General features: G+C 37.3%; 1 protein-coding gene and 1 non-coding gene across 3 annotated transcripts in view; both read left to right on the forward strand.

Moving 5' to 3' along the window:
* Kiaa1958 (KIAA1958 ortholog) overlaps positions 1 to 22753 on the forward strand; it is a 142748-nt gene extending 119995 nt beyond the window's left edge. For both annotated transcript variants that reach the window (XM_046451222.2, XM_046451221.2), the window contains 2 exons: positions 5184 to 5356; positions 12393 to 22753. In XM_046451222.2, the coding sequence (XP_046307178.1) occupies positions 5184 to 5356; positions 12393 to 13199 (980 nt within the window). In that variant the 3' untranslated portion in view covers positions 13200 to 22753. The remainder of the gene's footprint in view (positions 1 to 5183; positions 5357 to 12392) is intronic.
* On the forward strand, positions 21603 to 21675 carry Trnaa-ugc (transfer RNA alanine (anticodon UGC)). The gene has a single exon. It is a non-coding gene; the product is annotated as a tRNA-Ala (tRNA).
* Positions 22754 to 23191: the final 438 nt, after the last annotated feature.

The raw sequence follows: 23191 nt of genomic DNA on the forward strand, positions 1-23191 counted from the left end.
CTTTCCTACAATATCAGTAATTTTACATGGGGTCCATTTTTAATGGGACTGTTTTCTGATTTTTCCAATAAATTCACTGCAAATGTCTTTTCCTACCATGTGGCTTGCATTTTCACTTCTTGATGAGGTGTTTTGATCTTTGAATGTCTGCTTTTAGTTTTTCATGCAATCCAATTTATTAATCTTTTTCTTTTGGGATAGTGATTTTGATGTCCTGTTCAAAAACATTTGGCTACTCTGAGATCAAAAGGGTAGTCTCTTATGATTATTTTGGAAGTTTTTTGTTTTACCATTCACATTTAGTTCATGATCCATTTGAGATTGTTGTTGTTTATGGTATGAAGCAGAGATTCATTTTTCTTGTATTGTTTTGAAGATTTTTGTGTCTGTGTGTATGAACTGAGTTGGCCTATATGTTCTTTTATTTTGTTCTTATATTTTATGGAAAATTATACTGTCTTATAAAAGAAGTTGACTAGTATTTCCTCTCTTTTCACAAGCAGAGAGTTGGAGATTTGGAATTGTTTTTTCCTTAAATGTTAGAAGAATTTACTGGTGAAATTCATCTGAACCTGAAGTTTGCTTTGTGGGTATTTTATTATGGATTTGATTTATTTAATAAATGGAGGTCTATTCAAAGTTTATGTTTCTTGTTTTATTTTGTGAGTTTAGGCTCTTCTAGGTAATTGTCCCATTTATCCAGATTTTCAAATTTATTGGTTCATCATACATTTTTGCTATCTATAGGATCTGTAATGGTAACCCCCTTTTCATTTCTGGTATAATAATTTATTCCCTTCACTCCTTTCATTTTGCTAGTTGTTAATTTTTTTCTTTGTTTGGAGCTGGGGGTGTAGCCCAGTCGCATGCATGAGGACGTGGGTTCAATCCCTAGTACTAGGGGGCAGGGTTTGTGTTAGTCTTAGATTCTTCTCTTGGAATTACTTTTTTCTTTCTTTTTGAGACGGACTCACTCTGTTGCCCAGGCTGATCTTCTGTGCCACAGTTGTCCTCCCTCAGCCTCTTGTGCCCCACTGCCACCAATAGCATTACTTTTTTATTGCAAATTTCTCTCCTATCTCATTGATTTTGGTTCTTAATTGAATTGCCTCTTTCCACTTTTTTGAGTATATTTGTTGTTCTTTTAGTAATTTCTTTATGTGATTCATATTCCACATTCTTAAATCCATGCATTTAATGCCACCAGTTTTAACATGCTGTATTGTCATTACTGATAGTTTGAAATATTTTCTAATCCTGTGGATTTTGGTTTTTGACCCAAAAAAGAGATATTATTATTATATGTACTGTGTTTATATATTCATAGACAATATTATGTAAGTGTATTTTAGATTTCTAGTGTCTTTCTTGTTTTCCTGTTTCTCCTTTTACAGCAATGGCTGTGTTTGTTTGGTTTGATGTTTGGTTGGGTTTTTTTGTTTTGTTTTGTTTTGTTTTTTTGCTTGTTTTTATATGTTTTTAGTTGTTGTTGGACCTTTACTTTATTCATTTATTTTTATGTGGTGCTGAGAATTGAACCCAGTGCTAGGCAAGTACTCTGCCACTGAGCCACAGCACCAGCCTGGCTGTTCTCATTTTAAGGATGGATTATAACTTACAAATCTGATGACATATTTGTTATGTTTTGAAATTTTCTTTGATCTTCTGAATTAACTCTTTTTAGCAGGTTAAGTAGGGAACGTGAGATTAATTGTTCTGCTTATATAGATTGATGACTTCCATACTGTTGATTTCCTCCAATTGCCAGGTGATGTATGTGCACTCACATTTTAAAATTCAAGTCTGGATTGATTGTCATTGGTAGCTGATAGGAATTTCCTTAAACATTGCTAAGGTGGCCACTTGGGCAAAGCTCATTTCTGCAGGTAGTAATTGAGCACAGTGCTCGGCAAGTGGACCTCACCCAGCTGTAACATGGCTGAAGAAGTGCCCACGAGTAGACTTCCCTTAAGGTGTACATACTGGAAACCAGCTGGGAAACTGGGAACTCTGTCAATTTTAGATGCAGGGAAGGTGTCATCTGAAAGATGGTGTGCATTCAGGGATTTCTTTGCTTTTCTTAGTCAATTTTCTTTTTCCCCTATGTCCACTGGGACTTCCCAGAATTACCTAAGGCAATTCCCCCTTTCTTCTCTGACCCTGAGGGTAGCTTTCCATGGCAGACTCCCATCACTTTACATGACCTTGCTTGCCTACACCTGTGCTCTGGTAAGTGATGTATAGAGAGCAGGATAATTGTTCCTATTTGGCAGTCTTTAGACTACCATGGCCCACTGTTCACTCCCGCTTCCATGCCCAGTTCTTCCTAACTTGGCCCTGAGAGTTTGTCCCGTCCTCTAGTGGGAAAAGAACGCTCAAAATCTCTATTTAGTGGAGATTCCTTTGCTGTAGTGGCCAGAACATAGAGGCAGACCCAGGTCCCCCTTTTTTCCTAAATTCATTTTGCCTTTTTCTCCAATCCATATAGTCTCCTAAAAATTTCCTCAGCCACATTACACTACCATTTCTGTCTCTGATATTTGAAAAGCAGTTTGTTAAAATAATTTAACTTTTAAATACTATCATGAAGGACTGTATTCAGTGACTATATTCAGTCATTTTCATATAATTTCTTTCTCTTTAAGCATCACAAGTATTCCTTATCTGTTTCATGATGGAATAGAATTTTAGTTTCCATTTTCAGTGAACAGTCTCTGTCTTGTGGTAAAAATGAAAAAATTTAATTGTTTAAGGTTATAATTAATCATCCTATCTGCTTGAAAACTGTCAAAATAAATTACTTAGAACCAGGCCCAGTGACAGATACTTAAAATCCCAGCTATTCCCCAGGCTAAAGCATGAGGATCACAAGTTTAAAAGGCCATCCTGGGCATAAGATACCATCTCAAATAATAATAATAATAATTAAAAAAAAAAGAGCTGGCAAACATAGCCCAGAGGTAGGGCACTTGGCTAGCATGCCAAAAGCCCTGGGTTCAGCCCCAAGTTGTAAATAGATAAATAAATAAATAAATAAATCACTTGTCCTTGGTGAGAGCTAGTCCAAGTAGATGTAAGGGATCAAGATATTTTTTATAAGCAAATTCTTCATACTAGAGAATTGTATTTTTTTCAAGAATTTTATCCTGGAGCTGGAGTTGTGGCTCAGTGGTCGAGCACTTCCCTGGCATGTGTGAGGCCTTGGGTTCGATCCTCAGCACCGCATATAAATAAATAAATTAATTAACAGATCAATTTAAAAAAAAGAATTTTATCCCAGTAGGACCTGATTTCCTTTGCTGTAGTGGCCAGAACATAGAGGCAGACCCAAGTCCACATCCTGACCCCACCACTAACTCACTCCTGGACTCTAGCAGCCCAGTGGTTGGCACAGAGAGGTACCTTGGTAAATACTGGACAAGCGAACATGTAAAATTACTTAAATGTACAGGGCTTGGTTTCCTTATCTGTAAAATAGACATAAAAACGTGCTTACCTATGAATTACAGATAATTTATGTAAAACCTCTTGGCATATTGTAGGCATTCAGTTAGTGCTAGGTATAATAAAAGTGAATTGTGTACATAATCCTTTTATTAATATCAAGCAAGTTCTATAAATAAGTAGGAGTTTGCTGGGTTCAGGGGTCTGTGAGAAGAATTACCTGTGCAGTCCAGGTGCTTCAGATAGTATTTTGTTTTGTTTTTCAAGATTGAACTCAGGGGGTGCTCTACCACTGAGCTGCATCCCCAGCCCCTTTTATATTTTATTTTGAGACAGGGTGTCACCATATTGCCCAGACTGGCCTTGAACTTGGTGACCCTCCTGCCTCAGCCTCCCACATAGCTGGGATTATAGCATGCACCAACAGATTTGCTCATTTATTCCCCTCTTCATAGAAGCACTTGTAGATTGTTCCACAGTTTTGGGCTGGATTAGGACTTCAAGGGTGCGGGCACAGTCTTACAGACCATACAAACTAGTGCGACAATTGTCCACCATCCTGACACAACTGAAGCACACTCCTAAGGAATAAAGCAAATGTGAGGCACGTCTTGAGGAGGACAATGCAGGAGCTGGCTTAGTGCGTGGAAAGGTCATGTAGACATGCTGGTGTCCTGGGTCAGCAGGAGCCTGGTGGTGCAGTAGAGAGGAGCTGTCTGCAGGCTGTGAAAGGTGAGGTAGGTTAGGGGAAGCGAAATCCCTTTGCAGGCCACCTTGGAAATGGCATGAACTTCATTTTGCTCTTTCTCAAAGACCTAGCCAATTAGTTCCTTGAATGAGTATTCTAACATTCCAGAGTGGGTCAGACCCATTAGATAAGGTACAGGTTAGCAATATTTATACTTTGAGGTGTCTCCCTTGGCCTTTTCTTCTATCCAAAAATGAGAATTTGCACAAGTTAATCCAGATTTTATCAGATCACAGAGTATAAAAAAAGACCAGCTAATAGTTATAGACTTAGTTTAGTTTTTGGCAGTTTCAAATATGTTTTCTCTCCTCTGAGCAAAGGCAAGCCCCTTTGTGGTATTCCTCCTCCTTTCCCCTAAGGCTTCTCTCCTTAGTAAGAAGACCTTTCGTTCTGATTAGAAGCTTGTTGAAGGGTTGTGGAATTAATGCTTAAATCTCTCCTCTTATTTCTAAAAAGTATTAAAGAAATATGTTAACCCCACCTAATTCAAGGTTGCCCACAATAGCACACAAGTTATGAGACTGTGTATCACAAAGAAGTGCTCTCCCTGTGCTGAGGATATGTGATCTTGGTTCTGCCTTTCCACCTGCCTGTCCTCCTTCCTTGCTTGCTTGCTTCCTTCCTTCTCTCTTTCCTTCCTTCCTTTCACCCTCTTTTTCTTGCTGTTGTGAATAGACAAGCTGTTTTGTTTCTGGTGGAAAATGAGCGTGTGCACTCTTTGTTTTAGAGCCTTCATTGTTTCCTCCAGTTTCTGGAATGTCTGCAGCAGTGGTCAGTTAGCACTTAGTGGTTGGGATTAAATGCAAGGCAACGGCTTTGATTCCATTGTCCCCTGCTTTATTTATTCTAATATGTGTACACTGATTGAAATTTCACTTTTTAAAATGTCATAATTTAGGAGTTCTCTGTTATTTAATATGATCCCAAGATGTAATTCTCTAAAGAAGGGGATGGCAAATTATTTTAATGCTTTTATTGTTTTTGTTTCTAGCTTATTCTACTAAGCTCAACAAATTTCCTGTATTTAATATTAATGATGACTTGAATGATCTGTGTACCAGTGCAGTAAGCCCAAACACTACCAAAGCCACGCGGTACGCCCTGAATGTGTGGCGATATTGGTGCATGACCAACGGGCTCAAAGATCATACGGATATCACCAAGGTAAGGGACTCTTGAGTTTACTTTCTTCCAGCCAACTTCACTGAGCTTCCAAGTGTCGGCCACTGTACTAAGCATTGTGGCAAACAGAGAACAGTTGCTTTCTAATGGGGAAACTTGGAAAGAACATAAACTACAAAGAAAAATATACACAATACAGAGCAGGATTTAGTACATGTTTTATGAATTTACAGAGAAGAAATGCCTGAAAATAAATACAGATAAATTAATTTCAGCTTGGTGAGAGTATATAGAGAGAATTGGTATTTAAGCCACATTTTGAGGGAGAGGTGGATTTCAATAGGATTAAACAAGGATGGGAGTTTTGTAGGTTGAATGGTGTGAGGAAGAGAAAAATTGAGACGGATCACCTGCCTACAGCAAAGACTTCATATATGGGTATAGTAGACTATAAACGATTGTGATAGCCCTTAAGTGCCATGCTGAAGGCCTAAACACTGGAAAATCACTGAAGTTTCTTTCTTGATTTTATTTTTGGTAAGGACAGATTGTATTTGAAAGAACTGTTGTAGGGTCTAACCATCAGGGCTGCAAGCATCTTAAGAATGAGACCAAAAGGAAAACATTAAAGTCATTTGAGGAAAGAACATAATGAAATGGTATTTGAGAGAGAAATTAATTGGAAAATGATATATAAAAAGTTATTTAACCTCTTTGTGAAATTCTTAAAATCTTTTCTCTGAAATATTTCAGGTTTGTGAATGGCAGGATAAAATCTTGGACATGTGGTGACGGAGCAAAAACTACCGTGTTTTGATTTAGACATACTGATTCTGAATCAGATGTCCAGATAGATGTGTCCAGTAAACAGCTGGAACTGTGAGGTTCAAAACCTGTTGGAGATGCTCAAGCTCCAAGTATAGATTTAAAGGTCTTGCAAATAGAGTCATAATTGAAGCCCAAGGGCAGGCAAGATCTCAGTTTGAGTAATGTACCAGGGGAATTATCAAGAATTGAAATAGGAAACCCAGTTTTCTTTATCTGACAGCATTGAGCACTTGGTAGTGTGAGCTACCTTTCTCTTATACCTCAGGCCAGGAGAAGAGAAGAGAGAAAAAGGTGAAAGAGGAACAGTAAGCACACATGAAAGAGGGTTCTTCCTGAGTGTGCATGTTGATAACATTGTTAAGGAAGGAAGAGTGGTAGATGAACTGAAGAATCCTTGATTAAGGCGAGGACCCTGAAAGGGTTCTAAAGAGGGTCCATGTCAGTAGCATACCCTGGATCCTAGCAGAGTTAAAGGCTAATAATCTCTCAAGGGATGCATACAAAACCTATAGGTATTGGGTCTTTTTACAGATTAATTGGGGTTTTTACAGGTTTAAATATGTGCATGTTTTTAAAATTCACCAGTCATTCAGGAAATAAATGATGAATGATGATGAGTAAAAACAGCAAACAGATTGAGATACCAGAGACTTCAGTGAGTAAATTATAGTTTAACTATGTATGAAATTTTTATGCAAATAACAGAAAGCATAAAATATTCAACAACATACCAATCAAAATGATCCAGCAAATTTGAAAATAACTTGAAATTTATACTCTGGCCATGAGAAAAAAGCATCCAAAATTAACCTCCTGTTTTAACAACTAGAAAACTAGATACAATACATGAAATAATTCTTTTCAAACAGTATAGATAGCACAGGATGTGATCCTTAAAACAGAGGAAACAATTGAAAGAAGAGCCATTATCTCTGAGACTAAATTAGAGTTTGAGAAAGCTGAGGACATGAGTACACTAGCAAGAAATGTCAACTCACTGGAAAAAACTGATAAAATATAAACTGCGTAAATTTCATAATTTCTAGTATCCATTCAGATTTGACATAAACATAGGAACATCTGATCTATTCCCAGGAGAAAAGTCAACTAAGTCTTTTACTTCTAGCCAATTGTGAGGGCCAGATTTACCTTCTTGCTTTTAACACAAAAAAACTAACAAAAATATAAAAATAAAACATGATGTTTTTCAAGGAACTTTATAGCATTTTGTATAGCAAGCACAGAATCTTCTGACAGTGATCTCAGAGAGACAGGAAACAAACAAGGTTATTCCTATGAGTGCCCCAGTTTTCTGACTTCAAAGATTAACAAGTCTGTGGTGCATGGAGGGAAATTCAAACGGAGCCCAACAGACTCACTGAGTTGAAAAAATGGAGCCGAGAGTCCAGGGAGACCAAGGTGGCTAGAGTTGTCATGACAGAACTCAAAAGTAGAGGGGTTAACAGAGAGAAAACCCAAGATATTTAAAGATGATCTCATCAAATATTTAGCTGAATACCATCAGCATGTGCATGTGAGGAGACCACTTGATACTCGCAAAGAACTATCTGAAAGGATCAGTAACAGTACCTGGCACACAGAATTGGAAGCAGTATGGTTCACCAGCCAGACTGAAAAATCCCTCAGGATGCATGGAGGAGAATACTCAGTAGGTGTGAGGATACTCAGTAGTATACATTTGTATATATGATATGAGGTAGGGATCCAACTTAAATTTTCTGCATGGGATATCCCAATATCCCAGCACCATTTATTGAAATGATTATTATTTCTCCATTGAGTTATTTTGCCTTCTCCCCTTGTTGAAATCAATTGACCATAGATGGGAGAGCTTATGTCTGGATTCTTAACTCTATATGTGATGTCAGCAGCCCAGAGTCTTGATTTTTATAGCTTTGAGTATTAAGTTTTGAACTTGGGAGGGGTGAGTTCTCCATCTTTGTTCTTTTTTAAGATTGTTTTGACTAATCTTGGTCACTTTTATTTTCATATGAATTTTAGAATCAGCTTCTATTTATGCAACAAAAGCAGCTGGGATTTTGATAGGGATTATGTTAAATCTGTAGGTAATGTATTGGATTATTGCCATTTTAATAGTATTAAATCTTTTAATCCACAAACACAAGTCATCTTTTTTTTTTTTTATTTTTGTTTGAAGCAGTGAAGAAAAACTTAAGATCTTTCTGCGTAGCACCACTTATTTAGGAACGATACTCTCCTGCAGTCCACATGGTTACAGCAGAAGCCATCACATTAAGTATAGTGGAACACCTTCTCATGAGTTGTTGGGTTAAGAGTGGGTTGAGTAGAATCCTTTCAGATTTTTTTTTTCCATACTGAAAATAAGAGCTGGTCTCTTTCTAAACCTGCTGGTCTCTTTCTAAAACCTGAGGAGTGTTAATGGGCTATCTTTATAGCTATATGAAGAAGGCCAGTCTTTAAGAGAAGCAGTGATGAGAGAGAGTCCTGATAAACTTGGAGTCTACTTTAATACTGATATCCCTCTTTGGCTAGGCTTGTTCAAGTTTGATATTTCTCTTGCACCAAAAGAGTCCCAATTAATATAAAGAGAGGTTATATCATTATATCATCTTTATGATAGGGAGTTCTGAATGACAATATAAACATCTGAAAGTAACTGAACTTGAGTATAATGGTCATTAGGAAAGTATTTTTAACTGATTATTGATAGTATATAAGAAAACTATTCTCTTATTTTGTATACAGTTGCCCTACTCTTTCCAATAGCTGTTGAACTGAATCTGAGTTTCCTAGACTAACAGATTATCAGAAAATAATTATATTTTGTCATTTTCCCTTCCTGTATACTACATGTGTGTGTGTGTGTGTGTGTGTGTGTGTGTGTGTATAAGAGAGAAGGCAGGGTTAGGTAGGTAGGTAGACATAGATATTTATTTTTCTTGTCTTACCTGGTTGCCTGGAACTTCCAGGAATGTGTTGTATAAGAACAATAATATTCAATATTCAGTATGCTTATCCTACCTCTATTATTTTTTCTTTTTTTTTAAATTGGGACACTTAACCAATGAGCTAAGTGTCCAGCCTTTGAACTTGCAATTTTCCTGCCTCACTTTCCTGAATTGCTGGCATTACAGTCATGCACTATTGCACCTAGCTCATCCTGCCTGTAACTTTCTGAGAAAGATTTTAATGTTTTCATTGTGGGTATGATTTTTATAGTTCTTGTCTGTAAATTACTCTTCATTATAATAAGAGGGTTTTTTCCCTTCCAATCTCAATTTATTTTTTTAAATATGAAATGGATATCACATTTGTTCAAATAAATTTTCAATATCAAGTTCATATTACCTTTCTTCATAATGTATGAATGTCGATTCTATTAAAATATTTTAACATTAAATCATCCTTACACTTTAATCATTCCCTTCTGTTTTGATGAGTATTTCCATGCTGTAGTCATTCATATGTATTTCTTTCTTTCTTTCTTTTTTTTTAGTTGTTGATGGACCTTTATTTTATTCATTTATTTATGTGCAGTGCTGAGAATCGAACCCAGTGCCTCATACATGCTAGGCAAGCACTCCACCACTGAACCACAATCCCAGCCCATCCATGCTATGGTCTTGACTGTGACTTGATAATACTGTCAGTCCTTGTTATAAGATGCCATATTACCTGGAACTTGTGCATATCAGCCATTCCTCACTTTGTATGGTACCAGTGTACGCACATTATATTTGACATGTTAATATGCAAAATGAGAGTTGCAGTATTTTACTTAGGAAATTTTACATTTATATTCATATGCTTTGTTTGTTTTTGTTTTTTGTATATACTATAGATCAAATTTGAGTTAGAAACAAAATGAAGAACATATCTTTTTCATGTGCCCCAAAACTTTTTAAATTCAAAGGACTTGGGAGTAAGCTCAGTTGTAGAGTAGGAAGTAAGCACATGCAAGACTCTGGGTTCAATCACCAGCACCACAAAAATAACAATAAAATATTAAATAAAGACAAAAGAAAAGACTCCATAAAGTCATCTCTTTCGGAGTAGCATACATTTTTCAAAATCATTTCAGTCCCTTCTCTTTTTTGGAGTTATTCAGATCTTTTACCTCTGATTGAATCGTATGAATTTTGTAATCCATATTTTGCTAGAAAATTGTTTGGATTATGTAGATTTTTCAAATTAAGAAATATGTGATATTCTTTCATATTCTTTACTTTATTCATTCCATAGTCTCTTTCCTAATATTGCTTAAATGTATACTTCCTTTCTGCTTCTTTTCCCCTGTCTATGCTAGAAGTTGTTTTTTTTTGTTGTTGTTGTTGTTGTTCTTTTTAGATAAACATGGTAGTAGAATGAATTTGACATATCATACATTCTCAGAGTATGACTTCCCATTCTTGTGGTTGTACATGATGTGGCATTTTACTGATCGTGTATTCATATATGAATATAGGAAAGTTATATCCTGTTCATTCTACTGTCTTTCCTATTTCCATTCCCCTCCCTTCCCTTTATTCTCCTTTGTCTAATCCAACGAGCTTCTATTCTTCCCTCCCCTGCTTATTATGTATTAGTATCCGCATATCAGAGAGAGCGTTCGGCCTTTGGTTTTTCTGCTAGAAGTTTGGCAACTTTATAAAAATATTTTTTTCAAAGATGACATATTTTTTTTTCTTTTTTTTAACCTATCCTAATTTTATCTTTCCTACTTAATTAAGTTATTTTTATTTATGTTGGCTTACTCTACTATTTTTTAATTTGGTTTACTTTTTCTAGTTCTTGGAACTAAATAATGAATTTGCTCATTGAGAATAAGGTTTTCTAAGAAAGTCATTCAAAATCATGATGTTACTGGAGTATATTTAATAATATCATACATTTTGACATGTAATATCTTTAGTTGAGTTCATTTTTTTAAAACTAAAGCCTTTTTTTTTAAAGATTCTTTTTTTAGTTGTCAATGAACCTTTATTTTATTTATTGATACATGGTGCTGAGAATTGAACCTGGTGCCCCACATGTGCTAGGCAAGCGCTCTGCCAGTGAGCCACAACCTCAGCCCTAGTTGGGTTCATTTTTAATGCATAATTCACCTTTTATTTTCTCTTTGACCCAGACACAAGGGCTATTAGAAAAATGTTAACTCTGTACAATTTTACTCATTAAAAATTTTCTGTTTAGACTTTTTTTTTTCCCCTAAAGAATTTAACATTTATTTATTTATTTTTTGTTTTGTTTTGTTTTGTTTTTTTTATGTGGTACTGAGGATCGAACCCAGTGCCTCGCCCACGTTAGGCAAGCGCTCTACCACTGAGCCACAACCCTGGCCCTTGTTTGGAGTTTTTTTGTCCCAAGGAATGTATGTTTCAGTCTGACCTGATGATAAACAAGGTTTCTTTTTTTCTTTATATAGTTCCCTCTTGAAAATAAAGCTTTCTTGCTAGCCAAGCTTTCTTCTCTCCCCACAGTACTAAAATAAGAAGCCCACTCTATCACTATAGCCATTATGATTTTCCTATCTTTTAACACTATTGATATTGAGACCCTGTGGAGTATTAAGCAAGAGATATTTCAGTTCCTATTCAGATAAATCAAGGAGTGGAAAATCAAGGAGCATTAACTTGTGACCCAAAATGGCCATGTCAGTTGTCTTCCCGACAGCACTGCATTTCTGCGCACACAGCATAACCAAGTATGTGCGTAGATATCAGGGAAGTTAATGCTGGAGTGATTTGGAGCTTTAGTTCAGGAATCCCTCAGAAAAAATGACTAAGTTTTAGTAAAGGGGAAGGAAGAAAATGATTTGCAGCAAAGAGCTAAAAATACCTTTTAGGAATAGAAAAAGTTCCTAAAGGCCGATAATAACAATGGTTTATATGTATGTATGTACTTGCAGACATAGGTGTGTATGTGTATGTTTATTACTATTTACAAACCTTTTCATGGTCCGTTACTTTAAGCATTACTGCAGTCCTTTGTGGTGGTCTCCGTTGTTTTGCCCTATTCTGCAGATGGAAACACTGAGGTTCAAAGAGATTAGGGAGCCAGATATGGAACTCCGATCTTCTAACTTGAAATTCACTGTTCTTTCTACCATGTCATGCTTAGGGTCAGCCCTCTAGTGGCCACAGTGTGTCCTGGGCATAGTAGAGCTCCCACTGAGGATTAGAAGGGAGGAAGGGTCCGGCTGTTTGGGTGTCCTCCGTGAGTAACCTCAGTGTTTGTCTCATTTGAGATCCCTGCAGTGAAGTTGAATGAGCTGCTGGAGAACTTTTACGTCACTGTCAAGAAGAGTGATGGCTCAGACTTCCTGGCTACCTCACTCCATGCCATTCGCCGGGGCCTGGACCGCATCCTGAAGAATGCAGGTGTGGGCTTTTCCATCACCAGCAGCACCTTCAGCTCTTCTACCAAGAAGCTCAAGGAGAAGCTGTGGGTGCTGAGTAAGGCGGGGATGTCGGGTGCCCGCTCTCGAAATATTGTCTACTTCTCCCTTTCTGATGAGGAGGAGATGTGGCAGGCAGGGTGTCTGGGGGACGACAGCCCCATCACTCTCCTGTCCACTGTGGTCAAGTACAACAGCCAGTACCTGAACATGCGGACGCTGCAGGAGCATGCAGATCTGATGTACGGTGACATAGAGCTGCTCAAAGACCCACAAAACCAGCCCTACTTTGCCCGGACAGACAGTGTCAAGCGGGAGAGTCGGAGTGGATCCACTAGAGTGTGTCATGGGAAGATCTACCATGAACATTCCAGAGGACACAAGCAGTGCCCTTACTGCCTCCTCTACAAGTACATGTACATCCACCGGCCGCCCACCCAAATGGAGGCCAAGTCCCCCTTCTACCTTACTGCCAGGAAGGAAGCCACAGACATGGGCAATGTGTGGTATGAGGAGCAGAGGATGGGACTGCGTTCTCTTCGAGGAATTGTCCCAAACTTAGCCAAGAAAGTCAAGCTGGAAAACTGTGAGAACTTCACCTTCGTCTCATTTACTCAGGTCTCCAGGAAACTTGGCTCCCACAGCTGCTGCCAGTGAGCCTGGGTCCCGGCCACTGCCCTACGCCCCCTTGTAGGTGAGAGCTCCCCCAGGTGGCCAAGCCAGAGTCAGCAGCAACCCAGAGCTCTAAGGAGGCAGCTGCTGACCCTGTGTAACTCCAGGCTTAGACTGGTCTCCATCAGTGTGGCCTGCTAGTCCTCTGACTTGGAGTTTTCTTTTGAATGAAAGTAGATAAAAATATGAATAATTTGGATGTGTTATCCAAATGTGTGTTACCTTTGTTAAATTGTAAAACACAGTGTATAATTGCTATATATGAGAATGAGGAAATTCATATTATCTAGTGCCTTTTTAGCACAGGTTTTCTGGAAAAAAAGAGAAAAAGAAAAAAAAGGATACTGATTAAATAGTTATTAAAAAAAAATCCCAGTAGCCCAGTAGCTTTAGATTGTTAGGAAGACTATACACTTTGTTGAATTACACTCACAGTAAGGAATTAGAAAGAGAGAGACAGACACATTAGAGAAAAATTGCTCCTGACACTCCTTTATATTTTGTTGGTGGATAACTTGGTTGTGTAAAGCAGGCAGCCTTGCTAGAGAAAACTCTAGAGTGCCTGCCAGGGAGGCGGGGGCTGCTCTATGCGGTGAAAGGATCGATCTCTGCTGTCAAGGTAGACAATTTTATGAAAAGAAGATTAATGCACCAAAAGGGTGTTTGTAAGAACAAGGTTTTCAGTGAACTAGATGGTTCATACCTTGAGGGAATTTCTAGTAGTGAAAGAAAATGACTTAGAAAAGCCACCTGTGATCAAAATGTGAAAACCTCCTGACGCAGAAGTGCCTATGTCTTAGTTCTCAGCACTACATGAGAGTGTTTTTTTGTGTGAACATATTTAGTGTTTTTTAACCCCTTCTTCTTATCATACAGTTGTTCTGTCAGCATATAGCACTGGATTTGTAAACAACTAACAGTAACATTCAGGCCCACCTAGGAAAATTCAACAAAACAAGCTGCAAAGGAAACAGATCCCCAAATGTGTTTACTAAGAGGTTTGAGATATTTTTTATCCAAGTATGACTTTTTCAGCCACAATGTCATCATTTTAGGTTGGCACCAATGCTCGCGACACTATAATTTAAGAAACCTACAAGGTAAGCAAACCCAACAGAAAAGATGTAGTGGTAAAATCAGAGCATAATGATAGGTTATTAATGCAGTTTGAAACCATTTCACTCAGGTCCAATTCAGCCTGACTACATATTATTTAAATATCAGAAATTTCTAACAATTATTCTGAATGCAACTAGAATTGAAAAAGGAACCCAAAGAGTGCTAATTAATAATAATATTAAGTTCTAGGTATCTTTATTTGTATTCAAGTAAAGACTGCTCTAACTTTATACCTTTATGTTCCTGTGTATGCTTTCTAATTCCAAATTAAAATTCCAACACAAATTCATTTTGTAGGAGTCTTAAAATCCTATTTCTTTTTAAAGCATTATCTTAGTATTTATTTTAATTGTTTTTAAAATCATTCATTGGTCATTAAAATATGTGATACTTTACCAGAGAAGACTCAACCAATGCTGCCTTAAGGTCTAAAGTTGTTCCCTTTGTAATTAGTGCACATTTATAATTTGTTTACTAGTTTATCTTTCCTGAGATTAGTTTTGGTGTATCTTCATCTGTATATAAATAACAGGTAATAGTTAATAATCACTGTTAAAACTTGATATTACATAGTGTTCTGTCGTGGTTTCTTATAGTGATTTTAGAGTTTTAATTAAGAAGAAATAGACACAAAACATTAGGAATGGTTTCCTTTCATTTGCTAAACACCCAAAGGATATTTTGTTGGTGGAAAGCAAATGGTCATTTTCTTGTCAGTTTTGCATTTAAACTGAAGTTTAACCTATGTGAAATTTCGGCAGAGCCTGCAGCCCAATTAAATAAAGCCTCCATTTTTATTTCAAATAGATTCAAGAAGAAATTGCCATTAGGAATCACTGGGATCTTTTCAGATTTTAACATTTCCAAAAGTAGCAATAACTGAGCCAGCAGTTGTAATTGTCCTGTTTGTAGCTGTCTGTCAGCTCAATAACCATCTCTTCCTCAGATATGCTGTCTATCACTTATTTGATGTATTAAAAATCCCCAGAGTTCTGAAGTGAAGGATTATAATAAAAAGTCAGGAGGGCAAATCTTCAGTGACAGCTGATGGATTGAAAGGCCTGTCTCAGCATCACCTATCTCCCTGGGGAGTGGGTGTGAGGAAGAAAGCACATCCACCTGTTGCTACCAGGTGCCACCCACTGTTCGAGGTACTTTCCCTGTTGTGTATTTGTGTGTGTGTGTGTGTATACACGCTTCAGATTTGCATGTGGTAAAGCCTGGCAAGCCTGCTAACTTGGCAAAGCACCTATCCATGCGTATGTCCATGCCTGTCCTCAGGGGACCTTCGGGGGCTAGGAGAGCTTATTCTAGCTGTTCAGCTGAGGCAGTTGTACTGTCTTTCCAGTTGGCTCTCTACCATTCCCCCTGAATACCTTGATTTTCTGCTCTTGACCTAGGCAGAAAGAAAGATTCCAAGAGGAGTGGGAGGTTAAGACATTTTCTCCACTTTGGGGTTTTTGTACCCTCCAGCTGGAATAAATGTCAAGAACTTGCAAGTGTGCCTAGATACAAATTGCCTCTGTCCCTGCGTGGGGAATGGAGGTATGGTAGGAGAGGACCTGTGGAGACTTAGGGAGAGCCTACACCTGTGGCACCTTCTGTGTCTGCTCCAAAAGGAGCTCTGGGTACCACATTCCCAGAATGCAGTAGGCCTTCCTGCTAGGAGCATAGATTGGTAGAGATGATAGGGTGTCACTTGATGGGTAAGATCTGATTAAACATGAAGAATTCAACACAGACATCATAAGCATGCAGTGTCACTTTTTTAGTTACAACTTTTTACAATAATTAATATTTTCCAGCTCATCTGCATTAGGCCACTTACTTCTTTCATTATGGAGATTCTTTCTTTCTTAAACTGCTAAACTTGGAAGAGGAAATCAAACCCAGTAATCTGGTCAAGTTAATGCATTTATGCCCATGAATTCTACCTCCACACAACCAAGCCCTGATACCTCACATATAAGCAAAAACAAGGAAGAACAGAGATGCCTTAAGAGGCTTTATGAAAAGTTTTTCCATTGTTTTGTGTATTTGCAAAAAAAAAAAAAAAAAAAAGGAATATTATGGAAGTAATCTAACCAAAGCTGTGAAAAAAAAAAAAAATGGTCTCCTTGGTCATGTGGCATTGTCCAGCTTTCCTTGGATTGTATTCATTAGTCTGCCCTAACTGATAAATGGTGTTTGAAGAAATGTGAAACTCTGTTATTCTCATTTTTATTTTAATTCAGTTCTTATTGAAAGCATCAAGCATGTTCATAGACACAGAGATTAACATAATCTAAATGAAGTATTATTTATGTAGAAACTGAAGCTTCTTGATGAAGTTGAAAGATTACTGGGAGCTGCTTGACTGCTTCATTTAGGCAAATTCTGGTGTCACTGTCCTTAGCTCTGAAGTGCGATCAGTGGAATGAATCATCTCCACAGTGAACAGTGTTACCCTCTAAGAAGCAGAATGTTGATTAATTTTCTCAGTTTAGGTTAATACTAGCCACATTGTTATTACTTAATGAACAGCATTTAAAAATTTATCCTTATCAAATATGCAACACTTTGTTGCTTTCATGAGATATGGATTGCTAAATAATTTTGAGCTAGTAAGCAGTTAACTTAAGGTATCAATGAATGTAAACAGTGAAGATTTTGAAAAAGAGTTACTTCCTTTTCTCTAAATGCCCTTCAAGTTGCAGCCCATACACATTTAGAAGTTAAAAGCTCCAAATAGAATGTATTCAAAGTTTCAAAGTTGTATAAATAGTTTTTACTTTGGGGTGAATTTTTAATGCTGTGTGCTAAAATATTCAGTTATTTAGTCAGTGTTTGTAGGTAAAGATCTTTGTTGTATTTTCCCATGAAAATGAATCAATTAAAAGATGAGGCAGGTGGATTGGTGACCTACACTCCACTCTCTTTCTGAGAGCAAGCCACGAGGAATGATGATTAAACTAACATACCTGGAAGATTCTATATCTGATGTCACCAGATTTCCCAAAACTCCCCTTTGAGGAAGGCTCCCATCCTTGGAGCAAGCTTTGCCTTGTATTATGATCATGTACTTCTAGTTTTGTTTATAGTCCAAGAATGCAAAGACATTCCCCATGTTTCATTGTTGATCAGAATCAGATTGTTAAATTAAAGCATTTTATTAATGATCTAATGCAGCAAATATGGAAACTAACCATTTCAGGAAATGTGACCAAAAACTTGTTGGATAATCTGTGGGTGCATAGTAGTTCATTATTATTAATAGTGATTTGATAACCCCTCCCCCATTGAGAGGAGAACAAGCTTCTAAATATTTTATAGTCAGTATAACTGGTTGATTAATTTGCACTTAACTGTGCTTATTGTTACGTCTACTGATTTATTTAAAGCTTCTAGGGCTGGGATTGTGGCTCAGCGGTACAGCGCTTGCCTAGCACGGGCGGGACCGGGTTCGATCCTCAGTACCACATAAAAATAAAGGCATTGTGTTGTGTCCATCTACACCTAAAAAAAAATTAATATTTTTTTAAAAAAAGCTTCTAGAAGAATCCAGAAACTGCATCAATCAGTTAAAACATGGCTATTTAGTGAACTAAGCAACATTGCTATTTCACAGAAATATCTGCACAAAAAAATGAAATTGTTATTTGGCTCTTGTCTAGACAATGCCAGAAAATCTAGATTTTTAAAAATATAGGCAATATAATTTTTTTCTATGTTTTTGTCACTGTTTTAAATTGAGACATGGCATTTATTTAACTTCATTATTATACACTAATGGGTATTAAAATCAGTAATTCTGAAAAAAAGCTTCTAGAAGTTTCAGATCTATCACTGTGCTAAGGGTTTTCTCACAGCTGCCTCATATTTTCATAATAGTTCTGCAAAGTGCATTTAATTATTCCATTTTGCTTATTAAGAAACAAGGACTCAGAAAAGTTAAACTTCCCACAGCAATACAGAGCTAGCAAGTTGAAGAACTTAAATTTAAAGGCAGATCTTCTGACTCCAAATCCAAAACTCAGTCTATAAGAAAAAGCTGCCTACTTTAGGCCCATAGAGGTCCATTTAACTTTTTTAAAAAAGTTTTCATTTGTTTGGGAAATATCCCCCTCCTCAAGCCTTACTGTGTTAACAGTTTATCTATCCTATCTTACTAATTCATTCGTCACTTCGTACCATTTAATAATTCCCGAAAAGCCTAATGGTTTTCAATGAATGAATATAACACTTGTGCCTACCAAGAACCTTCTGTCCTTACCCATTATATAATTTATATTTACTGTTATCACCTTAAAGGGTAGATGTTTAGGCCATTTGCTTTATTAACAGTTTATAAACTGCACCTGTTTTTGACATGGGAACCACTGCTTAAAATGTAAAGAAATTCCTAATCTGTATCACAATTACTTGCTCAGGTGTTTTACTTTTGCTTTTTAATTTTTGTGTCAGGATTTATATAGTGTTTAGACTAAAGCACTCTTAGAGCAAAATATACTTATTTAGTCATTTATTTTCTATTATTTATCAAGTCATATTTATTTTTTATTTTGAGACTTAAAAGACAACATGTTACAGGTGACTTTAAGGTCATCTAGCCAAATTCCCTCATTTTACCCATAAGGAAATTAAAGCCCAGAGATAGAAAGAGCCCATCCAAGTCAAGCCAGACCTTAAGTAGTAGGTTCAGGACTAGAAAACTGGTCCAGAACTCTTTCTTTTATATCATAGCTGAGAAGACTGGGATTTTAAAAAATTAATTAGTAGAATTGCATCTGGCATAATGACATCAGTGAGCTGCTCTCACCATGTCAGAAGACATGAAGACACATATGAAGAACAAATCTCAACTTGACCATCTAGAAGTAGCTGGTACAATTTATGAGGCATACAGAGGGGGACTGTGGTAAAACCTTCCAGGTCATAGCGAAGTTGAAAATCTGAAAGCTATATAGTGTTTGACCTCTTTCCCCACCATATCTATCTCCTTATTCAGTCTCTGAACCTCATACCCAGTGCTACACCATGAAGAGGAGGTTCTAGATCCCATAGATCCTACCCTCTTCCTTTTCCCAACACATCTCCTCTTCATTCAGCCCTGGACTCCAAATCCTAGGGCTAAAACATGAGCAGAAAGCAGAGAGGGACTAGAAGACACAGTATATTCTGAGAATAAAGCCCATCAGGTGAAGGCCTAAACAGTAAAAGCCTGGGTAGCACAGCATGCAAGTATTTTGATTTTTCATATATAACATTGGCTTGGAGATTAAAAAACAACAACAACAAAACAAAAAAACCCAGACAATAGAAAGGACAAGAAGGCTATTTCATTGGGAAAGTGGTAAATGGGAAATTGGACCTAGAAATATGGACTCACCTTACCTTACCATCAACCTGGGATTTGACTGAAAAAGGGAGTTGACAAGTGGGCAGAGTCTGTGAAGAAAGAACCACATATAAAGATTAGCAGTGAGTTTAAAAAGGTGAAATGAGGCATATAAAAAAGTAAGACAGCCAAGTGCACTGGCACATGCCCATAATTCGAGTGACTCAGGACACTGAGGCACGAGGACTATAGTTTGAGGCCAGCCTCAGCAATTTAACAAGACCCTGTGTCAAAATTTAAAAATACACAGGACTGGGAATGTGGCTCAGTGGAAAAGCACTCTTGGGATCAATGCCCAGGACAAAAAAAAAAAAAAAAAAAAGTGACAGAACCAAAGAAAATGAGCAGCTTCCAGAACATTCTTGAAAATTGAATGCTGAAATGAGGGAGCAAGAAAATGTTAGGATTCTCTTTGTCCTAACTGAAAACAAGATTTGCTTCTATGCAACAATAGTAAGTTTTTACATGAGAACGAGTTATGAGAAAAAGGTAAAAGAACTAAAATGGAGCAGTGGCGTGCACCTGTAATCCCAGCAGCTTGGGAGGCTGAGGCAGTAGGATGTGAGTTCAAACCCAGCCTCAGCAAAAGTGAGGTGCTAAGCAACTCAGTGAGGCCCTGTCTCTAGATAAAATACAAAACAGTGCTGGGGATGTGGCTCAGTGGCTGAGTGCCCCTGAGTTCAGTCTCTAGTACCTCCCCAAAAGATGGAAAAGACTCACTGCACTTTCAGCCTCCCTCCACCCCCAAAAACGTGAAAAAGAGATCAGTAATTAAGGTCTTCTTGGCAAAAATGTTAAACTCCCACAGAAAGTGAAAAATTCTTCTGGCATCAAAGAGAAAGAGCAACAGGTTGCTTATAAGAAAACCAGGGCATCTGGAATCAGACTTCTCAGTAGCACCGAATGCCAGGAAACAATTTTGAGGGGAAAAAAATTGCATCATGTACTATTCATATAAAGATAATGAATGATACTGCAACCTACAAAGCCTGGTTTGGGAAAAAAAACCAAAAAACAATATTCTCTTAGTATCATAATCTCAAGGGACTCCGGAGTTAAACATCAGGTCACTACCCCCTAGAAGAAGGGCAAGTGTGCCTTTAAATGGAAAATACTGCTGGAAGCAACATATCTAAAAGTGCCCCAATCCTCACATGAATGAATTAGATTAATACAAGATGTACCTAAAAATAGTTAATAGTACAGCATTATTTCTTCATTTTTATGACTGAAATTATGCATAATTACATTATAAATAGAAAATTCAGATATGCCTTTTGTTCTCAATTTTCCCTGTGACCAATTTTAAAAAAAAGAAAGGGGGTGGGGAACGCTCTTACTGTGAAATAATATTGTGTCTGCTGCTTCCAAGTGAGTCGAGTCCAGAAGTCCCTACCTCTGTCCTGGGGTCTGAGAGTCTAGATGTGAGATGGTTGACTCCATCCCATGTGCTGTTACACTTGCCTCAAACTCAGAACTTGTTGAGTTTGGATCTGGAATATCCCCTAAAGGCTTATGGGTTGAAGGCTTGGTCTCCAGTTGGCACTACTGGGATATGGCGGAAATTTCAGGAGGTAGGCCCTGTTAGAAGTAGGTTCCCTGTGGGTGTGACCGTGAAGCTCTGTCTGCTTCCTGGCTGCCAGGAGGTGAGCAGCCTTACTCCTCCAGGCCCTGGTTCCACCATTATGATTCTGCGCTGGCCACAGGGTTACAAGCAATGGAGCCAGCAGACCATGAACTGAGACTGTGAGCAAAAATAGATATTTCCTCCTCTAAGCTGGTTTTCTCAGATATTTTGTCATAGCAAGGGAAAGCTAACAGAGAACTAACAACAAGTACAGAATTAAACAAATGCAGGATATATGTCCTTTAAACAGCAATCTGGAGGGGCTGGGGATGTAGCTCAGTTGGTAGAGTGCTTGTCTTGCATGCAAAATGCCCTGGGTTCAATCCCCAGCACCACCTAAATAAATAAATAAATAAATAAATAAAAGCAATTAGGAAGACGGAAGCTTTTTTTCAGAATGCAAATACAAGAAAAGTTCAATTTTAAATGTAGGTAGCTAACTAGGGCAGTGAGGTGCTTTTCTTAGCTGTACTTGAAATTTTACGAAATTCAAATATTAAGGGCTGGGGATATAGCTCATGGTATAGTGCTTCATGCAGAAGGCCCTGGTTTTAATCCCCCGTACTTCTGGAGTCTGTAATGTCAAGTAGCATTAAAGTTGGGTTTTGTTTTATTTTGTTTCATTCATTTGCACTGAAAGGACTTGAAAGTATGGTTAGTCTGTGCTCCAAGTTGTCTTGCCAGTTTAAACTCTTGACTAAATTTTCAGTGACACCAGCATATTTGCTTTAAATTTAGCAATGAGTAGTTCATAGGTTGCTTTGCATTTGCTTAGTTTTTCATTCTGAAACACAACAAAACCTCTTCTCAGAGATGGAGGGAATCTCTTCTGAATAGATTCCAAGTGTCACCTTCCCAGAGTCCTCTTGCTTAGCTGTGACTGACAAATGTCTGTTCAATTTAACCACTTAGATAAGAAATGCAATGCTTGTATTTAAAATTTAATATTTTCTATGTGGTTGTATTTTTCAAATAACAAACTGTTCATAATGTTTTTATTGTTCTGGATATGTATTTTCTAACAGAGAAGGATGTCCATAATTTCTTATTACTGGAAACATCATTCAGATTGACATCAGTTCAGTAATTTGAATGATTTTAGTGCAGCATTTCCAACTTTTTCTTCCTCCTAAGTGTCCACACCTGGGCACACATGCATGTGGGAGCACACAAATGGGAAAAGCGGTGTCACGTCTATTTTTTGTCATCAGATGTCAAGTGTTGAAAGAGATTTTCTTGTTTGTCTAGTTCAGCCCTCTAGTTGATAGTCTAGTAGAGTCTGTTAACAATTTGCAAGGTTCTGGGGTTTTGGGTTTGTTTTGTTTTTTTTAAAGTTGCCGTGCCTGGTTTGATTTATGTACATGCAGCTTGACTGTTCAACTCAGATTTTTTTTGAAAAATAAAAAAATGAATGTATATTTTATGTCTGCTTTCTTGAATAACCAAGTTATCTTAATTTAATCTTCAATGCATATGGCTTCTAAATTTTTTTTTTATTTTAGTATCACATTTCTGGAAATAATGCTTTTCTTTGTATTTTGCAATATTAGAATATTGTAAGCAATCCCATACCCATAACTAGTGTTTCTGAGCTATTAATGTTTTTGGTGAACATGTTGTTCCAGTTGACACTCCTCTACTCCTCTGATGGATTTGCTTTACTGGTCAGGCTGGTGCCCCATTTGGAAAGATCTCATAGTGATCATATATTGACCCTTGTATATATGCCTTTAAGTAGTGGCTTGCTGCTCTTTAATTTTTATTACTTTGGCAGATTATATTGAATCCTCAAAAATTCGTAAGTTTTAAGTTTTGAAATGTACAACTCTCTAAACAGTTAAAATCTAAGAAACA

The sequence above is a fragment of the Marmota monax genome, unplaced genomic scaffold, assembly GCF_021218885.2.
Source record: "Marmota monax isolate L192 unplaced genomic scaffold, Marmota_monax_Labrador192_F-V1.1 WCK01_AAM20220418_F8-fsc00020, whole genome shotgun sequence".
NCBI lineage: Eukaryota > Metazoa > Chordata > Mammalia > Rodentia > Sciuridae > Marmota > Marmota monax.